The sequence below is a fragment of the Periophthalmus magnuspinnatus genome, chromosome 21 (genome assembly GCF_009829125.3).
Source record: "Periophthalmus magnuspinnatus isolate fPerMag1 chromosome 21, fPerMag1.2.pri, whole genome shotgun sequence".
NCBI classification, from domain to species: domain Eukaryota; kingdom Metazoa; phylum Chordata; class Actinopteri; order Gobiiformes; family Gobiidae; genus Periophthalmus; species Periophthalmus magnuspinnatus.
In genome coordinates, this window is record NC_047146.1 from 24,137,573 (window position 1) to 24,149,815 (window position 12,243).

General features: G+C 40.4%; 1 protein-coding gene across 1 annotated transcript in view; it reads right to left on the reverse strand.

Moving 5' to 3' along the window:
- Nucleotides 1-12,243, reverse strand: part of LOC117388938 (general transcription factor IIF subunit 2-like) — an 81,180-nt gene that overhangs the window by 19,056 nt on the left and 49,881 nt on the right. The window contains exon 5 of the mRNA XM_055230651.1: nucleotides 574-655. Coding sequence (XP_055086626.1) covers nucleotides 574-655 — 82 coding nt within the window. The remainder of the gene's footprint in view (nucleotides 1-573; nucleotides 656-12,243) is intronic.

A 12,243-nucleotide genomic window follows, 5' to 3' on the forward strand; every position in this document is an offset into this window, starting at 1 on the left:
CTTAAAACAGATGAAGTACATCCAGAAGGCTGCTGCTCGGGTCCTGACTAGAACCAGGAAGTACGAGCACATAAGTCTTGTGCTTAGGTCTCTGCACTGGCTCTAGTGGCTCAGAGAATAGACTTTAAAGCAGCTCTGCTTGTGTATAAGTCTCTCCATGCCCTAGCACCAAAATACATCTCCCACATGTCAGTGCCATATGAACCATCTCACACTCAGATTTTAATTAAATTAAGATAAAATCAGATTAATCAGGTTATGATCAGCTTGGAACTTTTCGGCAATTTGGTCTACAGCCAATTCTCCATTAGTAAAGGCATGCACTTTGGAGTTCAAACTTTGGAGAAAGATATTTTACCTTTTTTTTCTGTTATTGATTAAAAGTCTGTCTTGTTTATGTTCATGAAATTAATACTGAGGGACATTTAAAATTAGAGTTTTAGTTGTGAAAAACAAATGTAATAAAATTAAAGTTGTTGAATTAAGAACCCTTCTGAAAAATCCTCTATTTCTAACCTCTATATAAATTCATGCATTGAGCCTGTTGTGCAAACAGCTTAATAGTGTACTCACTTTTTGAGCTTCATGTAGTTGTCATTGACGACTGGTCTGCACTCTGCGCGCTGCACTACCATCCCCTCCAGGCTGATCTCATCTGTAACACACACACTGACTCAGAGGCTTCATCGCAGCTCAAAGTCAGACAATACAGCACATTCAAACACAGCAACATAAGGCACACTAGAACTACAGTTCAACGACTTGTAATTGTAATGCTGTGATTGTGTCGTCTAATGGATATATAACCAATGCTGCTTCTTCACACAATGACAAAGACACACAATGTAACTTTTTGGGAACAGGATGAATGTTCCATAGTATGGCGTTTGTTGTGGAAAAATTACAATTCTAGATGAAAAGTAGTCAATTTGCGAAGCCCAGTGAGTTTTGAAATACAAAAAAGATTTATTCTTTGTTACAGCAGATACAGACAGCACAGGGCCCAGGCCTCCCCTGGCCACAGACTGGCAGCCTTACAGCATCCCAAGTCTCTCTCCTTCATCCTTAGTCTGCTAGTATCCGTTCCTCCAAGCATTTGAGCTCTGAGTATTTATACAAGAATGACAATGCTACATACATTTCAAAGCAGAGTGACTTTTGTTTCACAACCATAAGATAATGAACTTTTGCACTTCGACAGGTAGAACAACATAGAGTTTCCTGTGGAATGGAGACAGAGCCTTCAGACATGTTAATGTCTGGTCTGGGTCTGACAGACTGAAACAAATGCATTTAAAGACATATGATAAGAACATTTTCACAACATGAATATACCGGTACTTAAATTTCCATCACAGTGTTAAACATATATATCTCCATGGCGGTAAACACACCAGGCCCAGTTACAGATCAAATCTTTGGCACAGCAAGCTGGCTCACAGCAAGAATGGATGTTGTTCAAGGTATTTTGTAGCTATATAAGCACATTATAATTATTACATCAATGCTAGGTAGGCATGCCTAATGTCAATGGCATACTGTGCAACATTATAGACAAAGCACTAATATCTCCATGGAGACAAGCTGGTGGTACACTCTCCATCAGAAAAGTTACACCTGTAGTTGGCACATTTGCTCACGAACCTTAAATTTGGGTTCTTGGGCAAGACACTTTACCCACCTTATCAGTATGAAAGTGTTAGGGTCACTGTGATGGGTGGTTGATAGTGCAGTGTATATCAATGTGTGTTATGAACATGGACACTCTTGTCTTCTGCCTGTCCATCATCTCAATCTAAAATGCCATTGGAAAACACAATCTCCAAACATTGTCACTGCTGTCAGATGGAATCAAAATATCTCTCAATACTACACACTATGCATCTGCGTAAAAAGGGATCTCTACAAGTAAAATATCTAAGTAATTATTGCATGCCATCGTTTGGACTTACATCAAAGTGGGCATATTACATAAAATAACCAGAATTAATCTCTCACCATTTGATCAGTCAGTAGGCTTGAGTGCTCAGAAAATGTCTACTCTACCCCCTATTTCTGCCCACAGCTCTGTTTCTTGCAATTACTCATATACTGTGGGGCAAAAAAGTAGTCAGCCACCAATTGTGTCAGCCATCAATTACCAGCCTCTCTCAACTATGAGGGATGGATTGGTGGGGAAAGAATCCAAGAAATCACATTGTAGGATTTTTAATGAATTAATTGGTAAATTCCTCAGTAAATTAATTATTTGGTCATCTACAAAAAAGCAAGATTTCTGGCTCTCACAGACCTGTAACTTCTTTAAAAGGCTCCTCTGTCCTCCACTCGTTACCTGTATTAGTGGCACTTGTTTGAACTTGTTATCAGTATAAAAGACACCTGTCCACAACCTTAAACAGTCAGACTCCAAACTCCACTATGGCCAAGAGCTGTCAAAGGACACCAGAAAGAAAATTGTAGACCTGCACCAGGTTGGAAAGACTGAATCTGCAATAGGTAAGCAGCTTGGTGTGAAGAAATTAACTGTGGGAGCAATTATTAGAAAATGGAAGACATACAAGACCAATGATCATTTCCCTTGATCTGGGGCTCCACGCAAGATCTCACTCCATGGGGTCAAAATGATCATAAGGATAGTGAGCAAAAATCCCAGAACCACAATGGGGGACCTAGTGAATGGCCTGCAGAGAGCTGGGACCAAAGTAACAAAGTCTACCATCAGTAACACACTATGCCGCCAGGGACTCAAATCCTGCAGTGCCAGTGTCCCTCTGCTTAAGCCAGTACATGTCCAGGCCCATCTGAAGTTTGCTAGTGAGCATTTGGGTGATCCAGAAGAGGATTGGGAGAATGTTATATGGTCAGATGAAACCAAAATAGAACTTTTTGGTAAAAACTAAACTTGTGTTTCGGAGGAGAAAGAATGTTGAGTTGCATCTAAAGAACACCATACCTACTGTTAAGCATGGGGGTGAAAACATCATGTTTTGGAGCTGTTTTTCTGCAAAGGGACCAGGACGACTGATCTGTTTAAAGAAAGAATGAATGGGACCATGTATCATGAGATTTTGAGTGAAAACCTCCTTCCATCAACAAGGCCATTGAAGATGAAACGTGGCTGGATCTTTCATCATGACACTGATCCCAAACATACTTCCCGGGCGACAAAAGAAGGCTCTGTAAGAATGGCACCGTAAGAAGCATTTTAAGGTCCTGGAGTGGCCTAGTCAGTCTCCAGATCTCAACCCCATGGAAAATCTTTAGAACAGTCATGTTTTGGGGCTGTTGCTGGGCAACATGGACTTTCAACTCCCTCCAAAGATCTGCATGGAAGAGTGTGAAAACCTTGGAGACTTACAGAAAATGTTTGACCTCTGTCATTGCCAACAAAGGGTATATAACAAAGTGTTGAGATGAACTTTTGTTATTGACCAAATACTTTCCTGGAATTTCCCCACTGTGGGACTAATAAAGGCATATCTTATACTTATTTTCCATCATAATTTGCAAATAAATTATTATAAAAAAAATAAAAAAATCAGACCATGTGATTTTCTGGATTTTTTTTTCTCATATTGTCTCTCATAGTTGACAGAGGCCTGTAATTTTCATCATAGGTACACTTCATCTTTTTAAGTGGGAGAACTTGCACAATTGGTGGCTGACTAAATACTTTTTTGCCCCACTGTAAATATGACTCCAGGTCATACATGTGGGGTTCAATCTCACGTAGCCTAGACAATTTTCAACAGTTGAAACAAACAAATGAAAATCTGCTGCTTGTTACTGAGAAATGCCAACATGAAGAAGTCTGTGTAATTCCTCTGTCATCCAGGTATGAAGAAAAATTCAAATCTGTCAACTGGGAAAAGTTGTAGGAGTGAAGACGTTTCACTGCTTATCCAAGCTGTGTCTTCAGAACTGAAGAAGCAGTTTATTTTAAAGCCAACTTTAATTGCTTGTTTCCAACTTGTTAATTTTACAACTCATGCTTGTGGAAGTTTATAGTTATTTTTTCCCCCCTTTTATCTTTCATTGTAATTGTAAAAAATTCCCACAGTTTAAATGTTGAATTTGTTTATTCAGAAAATGGCTGGGTCCAGTTGGTGAGCGTTGGTGTGGTACTGGCCGCTCTTTTATGCATTGTTCAGTGTTTGGCAGCAGTTTCACAGTGGGCACACCAAACGCCCAAAAGCTCCTCCACTTTTCACCCATCTCTGCCCAACATACAGATTTTAAAAAGACCAAACAGAGGAAGTGTGCCGCCCGTCACTGGGTCACTGAACAGCAGGTGGTTTGAAAACTGTTCAGCTGAAGTGATTAGAGATTGTGAAGAAACTAGTTAATTTTAAATTCTGGTCCAAAGCTATGTCTCACTTCCTAATGCATTCCAAGCACCCTATTTACCACAACGAGTTTGTAAGTGCGCTTCACAACTTTCAGAGACCAGAGTGGAGTTAGCAGTCACCATGCTAACAACAATCAGCAGGCTCACAGCACACCAGCCTTACTTCCTGGTTTGCCAACAATAAAAACTGTTTATAATTAGACATAGACAGCATACAGCATGTCTCATATTAAAGCTGTTAAGAACTGCTTGTTTACTTTTAAATTCCATTCATTTTATGCAACCACAATCACATTTCACACATTTCTGGTGGATTGCAAAAATATAATCTGATTAATGTTGGATATGAGCATCCAAAATATATATAATTTGTCAATATCACCATCCCTTGTCTATATTGGATCAGTGAGCAGGTGGTTTTAAAAGTAGGACACAAGACAAACATAATATATTATTTCAGATCTCAATTATGAAGCAGGCCTGAGGGTATGATTCACTGCTTATGTGGCTTTACATTCACCCCTCACAGAGGCTGTCTTTTGTCTGCTGTTGGATTGCGGGGGAGCACTGTGCCGAGAGGGGAGGAGAAGAATAGACCATTAAGTTAAGACTCCTCTACAGCTATAGAGAGGTTTGAAGCAGTGAGTTTGCCCTGGAGTTTTGTTCTTTAGTTTGAGTACACTGACGTTCAAACAGGATGATGGTTCTTTGACAACCTAAATCAATATGTAATTGATCATTGACGGTGCTCACACAGGCAGACAAACACAAGCTGTGACACAGATTTTGCATCTGAAAATTTTGTAAAATGTTGGGAGCAATTCATTTCCATGGTGCTTTACGGTTCAAAACTTGAGACTAGGTTTCCTCTAGGTACTCTGATTTCCCCTGCCACTAAACCCCCTTACTATTACAAGAAAGTGAGCAGGGTTGGGCCTAGGGCTGCATGATGATAAAAATCAAATGGTTATCTCATTTAAATGACAATGAGACATTTAAGAGATATTGTCATATTGTAATTCAGTTTGATGCAACTCTATGATCAAATTCAGATACTTTTCCCAACATCTTCTATTGGTTAGTAAACGTACATAGTGCATGAACTCTTAGAACAAGCAAATGAGTTTTACCTCCTACATTTTAAAGATACTTGGTCTATATAAATTCTGGCACATAGACAACCCCTAGTTGGGCCATGTTAGTACCTTGGTGATGGGGGACCAGTGAGAATACCAAAGGCCACAGTGGGGCAGTATTTTCCTGTTTGGAACAGTGCAGAATGTAATTGTGTCCTTGGGCAAGACACTTCACCCTCTTTCAGTGCTGAAGTACATTGGAGTATGCATTTGTGAGACTGAATGCAATAGATACAGTCCAGTGCGCTCACAACATGGATTTCATGTAACTACTTTCCCAACCAAATAACATACATTCTCCAATTGGTGTGTGTATAATTGTTCATTTTTTATGCTAACAGAGGTAACTTTTCCTGAGCAACTTCGTTAACTGTTTATTTTAACTTCACAGACTAAACCAAGGTCAGTCGGAGTTCCAATTAAGTTAAATTTCTTCTATTGTTATAAATGCAGACATTAATTAAGACCAGATGTGTAATTAATTCAGGGATAACTAGCTGAACGAACCCAGGTGCATTGGCCTCGTCACTACGGTAACGGCCACATTCCACTTGGCACTAGTGCTCCCTCAGCTGCCCTCAAGAGGCAGCTTTAGTCTTGGAGCAGCTCTGTGCTTGTCACACGTTTCAGTAATGTTCATCTTTACCTTTCACACAAATGGAGGCAATTATGTGCAATTATTGGCTGGAAAGTGCCAGAGCTGTGGCTGGCAACATGTCTGAAACTCCTCCACACTCAACATGTGTGAGGAGTTACACAGAGAACTGCCCTCAATGATAAATGCCCAGACAGAACAGAGGGTCAAGACTAAAGAAGGTAAGACAGGATAATGGTATAAAAATTTCATCACAATATAAAAAAGAACATTTAGGATATGACTGATCTTAAAAGGTGGCTTATTTGTTCTTAAAGCTTAAATACTTTTTTGTATTTATGCTTTAAGAATTTTATTGTAAAGGCTGCAAAATGAGACTGCTGTGTGCTGTCTGTAGCAAAGCTTAAAAGGCTTTGATTTTTTTCTTGATTTTTTGTATCTGAGCAAAATACATATTGCCCCAGTAAGACTTTAAGCGGTAGGACTTTGATAAGAAAGTTGGTTCAGAGAGCACATAGATCTTTCTCATACCTATCACAAGCAATATGATATGGTTCAGCCCTAATGATAACTATATACTTCACTACAGTGTTGTCTTCTATTATATAATAAGAGAACAAACATGTGGATCAAGATCAAGACCATTCTAAAACGAGTCAGGAGTCCAACTGTGTGCTTTTTATATATTTTTCAGAGTGATTTGTTCAAATTAGTATCTCATTTCCATGGTTTCAGTATCAATATCTGGGTATCAACATTTTTGACAATCCTGGGAGGCTGGGATATAAGCTTTCACCTTAATACATAGCAAAACCTTGAAACGTTGAAAAACTCATTTTTTTATCTATCACATAAGAAGCAGAGAATGAAGAGCCATGAACCGTGTCCCCAGTGTATGACTTAACGAGAATTGAAGGGTAGCCCATGATATTTAGTCTAACAGAAGAGTTCCAGTTAGAAATTGGTTCTGATAGAATGATGTCATTTCATTATACATATATATGGTTTATGGCATATGGGGCTATATCTTGGACAGGTGGCAATAGAGTTTTCAACTGTGATGTGATAAAAATGTAATCCTATATCACAATTTTTAGATATAAATACCTTTGATTCTTCTATTAGACCAGTGTTTCTCTTTTTAAAGATGCCTGTAAGAAACAAGCAGTCAAAACCCATCAATTAAACTGAACTTAACTGTCTTAAAAGACAGCACAAAGCCATCTGCTGAGTCTGAAAGTTCACCCTGGGTGAAAATGACAACACAAGTGTGATTAGTTGCCTCACATGACTTCACAAAAACAATTTAGATAAATCAGGAACAAACAATTAAACAAACAAGCAAATGGATCAACCAGTCACCCATGTAGATTCAGTAGCAAATAGATTTGCTTTCCGAATAGAAATAATGCTTGGCCATTTAAGGTTTTTATAGAATATTTAGACTTGAAATTTCTCTGTTATTGTGTTTCAGCTCTACAACTGAGCCACAAGCTAGCTAATGATCAATCACAATGTTCAATTTAAACGTGTCTTATTGAAAGCCATTTTTAGCTGTTTTTAATATTAAAGCCACAGTATGTAGTTTTTACCCCAAAATAGACAAAAATAAATACATGCATTTTATTATGGTTGTGTTTATTGCACTGAAAAACCTGTGTCCTTACTGTGAGCGGGCTTTCATCACTACAAACCTGACTCTTATTTGGCCTAGAGGACAGCCTCCTCCTGCTTGTTTCCATGGACATTTGTTCCTTTGTTCCTTCCTATAATATTCCACAGCACAGCAAAAACATAACTCCATGGAGATTGGAGAATGTTCCAAAGTATGATTTTAGCTTTCCATTTTCATGATATTGTACCACCTCCAGAAAATTTCATACTGTACCTAGAACAAGACAGACTTTTAATCTGTGTACCGTATTTTCCGGACTATACATCACTCTGGAGGATAATTCGCACCAGCAAAAAATGCATATTAATGAAGAAAAAAACATATAGAAGTCGCTCTGGACTATAAGTTGCATTTTTGGGAAAATTAATTTTACAAAATCCGAGATCAAGAACAGACATTTTATCTTTAACCTCCTAGGACCCAGCGTCCACATATGGACAACACATTTTGGGTTGTCTAGGCCACAATGCAAATTTTTAGAAGAAGAAGAGCATACAAGAACAGCAACAATGAAAATATATTCAATTTTAAGGCAAGGCAAGGCAAGGCAAGTTTATTTGTATAGCACAATTCGTACACAAGGTAATTCAAAGTGCTTTACAGAATAAGAAAGACATTAAAATCACACAAATCAAACATAAATAATCACAAATAATCATCATAAAATCAACATTAAAAGAGAAGAGTGCAGAATAAAAACCTGTCAGTCATATGCACAGCTAAACAGAACTGTTTTGAGTCTGGATTTAAACATTGTCAAAGTAGAGGCCTGTCTCACATCTTCAGGAAGACTGTTCCAAGTTTTAGCTGCATAAAATTTAAACGCTGATTCCCCATGTTTAGTCCTGACTCTGGGCACCAGCAGGAGGCCGATCCCTGAAGTCCTCAAATTGCGAGATGGTTCATATGGCACTAACATGTCGGAGATATACTTTGGACTTAGGCCATGGAGAGACTTATACACAAGCAGAGCTGCTTTAAAGTCTATTCTTTGAGCTACAGGAAGCCAGTGCAGAGACCTGAGCACAGGACTTATGTGCTCATACTTCCTGGTTCTAGTCAGGACCCGAGCAGCAGCATTCTGGATGTACTGCAGCTGTGTTAAGGCTCGTTTGGAGAGGCCAGTGAGCAGGCCGTTACAGTAGTCTAACCTACTGGAGACAAATGCATGGATAAGTCTCTCTAAGTCTGGCTTTGACAGTATACCTTTGATTTTTGCAATGTTTTTTAGGTGGTAAAAAGCTGCAGATGTTATTGATTTGATGTGGCTGTTAAAGTTCAAGTCTGAGTCCATTATTACCCCTAGATTTCTAGCCTGATTTGAAGGTTTTAGAGAGAGAGACTGGAGGTGACTGCTGACACTTTCTCTATGTTTCTGTGGGCCAAAGATGATAACTTCAGTCTTGTCTGAGTTTAGCTGGAGAAAGTTGTTTTGCATCCACACACTGATCTGTTGGATGCAGTGGCAGAGTGAATCCACTGGTCCATATTCACCTGCTGCTAGTGAGACATAGATCTGAGTGTCATCTGCATAGTTGTGGTAAGACACATTATTGCTGCGTATTAACTGGCCTAATGGCAGCATGTAGAGATTGAACAGCAGGGGTCCCAGGATTGAACCCTGGGGCACCCCACAGGTCAGGGACATTTTATCTGATATACATTTTCCAATTTCAACAAAGTACTCCCTGTTTTCTAAATAGGACTTGAACCAGTTTAGTGCCGTACCAGAGATGCCCACCCAGTCCTCCAGTCTCTGTAAGAGGATCCCATGATCAACAGTGTCAAAAGCAGCACTCAGATCTAACAGGATCAAGACTGAGACTTTGCCTGCATCAGTGTTCAGGCGGATGTCATTTGTCACCTTGATAAGAGCAGTCTCAGTGCTGTGGTGGGGTCTAAAACCTGATTGGAAAACATCAAAGGAGTTGTTCATTTCAAGGAAGTTAATAAGCTGTTGGTAAACAACTTTTTCAAGGACTTTGCCTAAAAATGGCAGATTTGAGATTGGTCGATAATTGTTCAATATTGTGGCATCAAGACTGCTCTTCTTTAGGAGAGGCTTGATAACCGCAGTTTTCAAAGCACTTGGGAATGTTCCAGATTGAAGTGACATATTAACTATGTGAGTGAGTGGTGACAGCAAACTGTTGAGCACAGACTTTAAAAATTTAGTGGGTAGCACATCGAGGCAGCATGTAGATGAACTCAGACTGGTGACAATCTCTTGGACAGTTTTATCAGTTACAGGTGTAAAGTGAGTCAGCTCTAAGTGTCTAGGTGGGTGCTGGGTTGTTATTTGTGTTGTGGAATTTATGGCATTTTTAATACCCTGAACCTTGTCATTAAAGAATACTGCAAACTCATTGCACTTAGATGTGGAAATTAGTTCTAACGGCAGTGGAGCTGGGGGGTTTGTTAATCTGTTTACCGTTGCAAACAGGATACGAGAGTTGTTACTACAACTTCCAATAATGTCAGAAAAATACCTTTGCCTTGTTCTACATAAACTGTGGTTGTACATGTGCATCTTTTCTCTGTAAATTTCATAATGAACCTGGAGCTTTGACTTGCGCCATTCCCGCTCGGCCCTCCGGCACTCCCTTTTCTGTGCCCTGACCGAGTCATCATTCCTCCATGGCGCTTTCTGCTTATCTTTAACCATTTTAACCTTCATCGGGGCAATGGTGTCCAGAACATTCAAAACACTCGAAGTTCAACAAATCATCAACATCAGAACATGAGGCATTTTCAAAGTGTATCATTTCCATGAACAGTGCACCTGTTTTATCATTTATGTGTCTCCTTCGAACAACTGCAGGACCAGCCGCTGGTTTGGGAATAACAGACAGGTCAAAGAAGACACAGAAATGATCAGACAGAGCAACATCCACCACATTGACATTTGAAATATTTACTCCTTTTGTAATGAGCAGGTCCAAGGTGTGTCCTCTGTTGTGGGTGGGCTCGCTGACATGCTGAGTCAGGCCAAAGGTTTCAAGGACAGAACTGAGCTCTTTAGCGTTCCTGTCAAACACATTATCCACATGTACATTAAAATCACCTGTAATGACTAAACCATCAAAGTCTGTGCATATGACTGAAAGCATCTCAGTAAAATCATCAATAAAACTCAGACAGTGCTGGGGAGGTTTGTATATGACTAAGTAGAGTATGGAGGGGGATTGTTTTAGCTCCATTTGGAATGAAACATACTCAAAAGATGAAAACACTCCAAATGACAATCTGTGAGTAACTAAACTATCTCTAAAAAATGCGCACACACCTCCACCTTTTTTGTTTACTCGTGTTTCAGATTCAAATTTGAAGTTGGGTGGAGTTGATTCCACTAGAATTGCATTACCTGTGTTTTTGTCGAGCCATGTTTCAGTTAAAAACATAAAGTCAAGACTAAAAGAAGAAATAAAATCATTAATTAAAAAGGACTTGTTACATAAAGATCTGACATTGAGCACAGCAAGTTTCAGATTAGTTTCAGTAGGACTGGATGTTATCTTCTTACAGGGAATGTGAACTAAATGTCTCTGATTGGACAGTCTAACTGTCCTTCTGTTAATCAGTCTACGCGGTGTAACTGTAGATATAGCTCCATCACAGGGCCTCAGCATGATATTATCTTTATCATGACTGTATGTCCTGAGACAGCAGAGGCCCTGTGTGTCCTAGCTCTTGTTGATAACAGCTCTGGGGGAAGGGCGAGGAGGGGGGAGTTTGGGTGAGGGACCAGGTGAATGAGCAGGGGGGAGTTTGGGTGAGGGACCAGGTGAGGGCCGAGGAGGCGGAGCAGGGGGGAGTTTGCGTGAAAGACGAGGGGGGATAGGTGGGTACGGGGAAGAGTTCAGCATAGTTGATGCCAGAACTCTTGATCGCTCTATATTAGGTGTGAGAGGAGCCATCTTAATTCCTGATCTGATGAGACTTTCTAGATGGTCGGGAAGGGCCATAGGTGAAGGTGGGGAGGAAAAGGAGAGTGAGGAGTCCCTAGAGGGAGTGGATGTAGCAAAGGGGACCCAGGGTTGGTCTGTGGGCAGGGGTGACTTGTTCTCTTGGGGAGGTGGTGGTGCAGCTGAATCCTTCGCTGGGGGAGATGGTTGTGCTGCTGGTGGTGACTCCTTCGCTGGGGGAGGTGGTGGTTGTAGTTGTGGTGCTGCTGGTGGTGCTGACACATTGGCTTGGTCTGTGGTTGGTGCAGCAGGAATGCTTCTCTCATTCCTCTTTTCTCTCACTGGCCCAGGACCCTGTCCAGGCCGGTTTCTCAGAGCGTGGAGGAGGTTATCCGTCAACACTCTTACTCCACCTCTGCTCAGGTGCGGGCCATTTCCCTTGAACAGATCCTCTCGTTTCCAGAAAAGATCAAAGTTCTCAATGTAGTGCAGTCCTCTGGCTGCACATTCGTTGAACAGCCATGTGTTCAGCTGAAGCAGCCGGGTAAATTTGTTCATCTTCCTTCTGTCTATGGTAGGAAGAG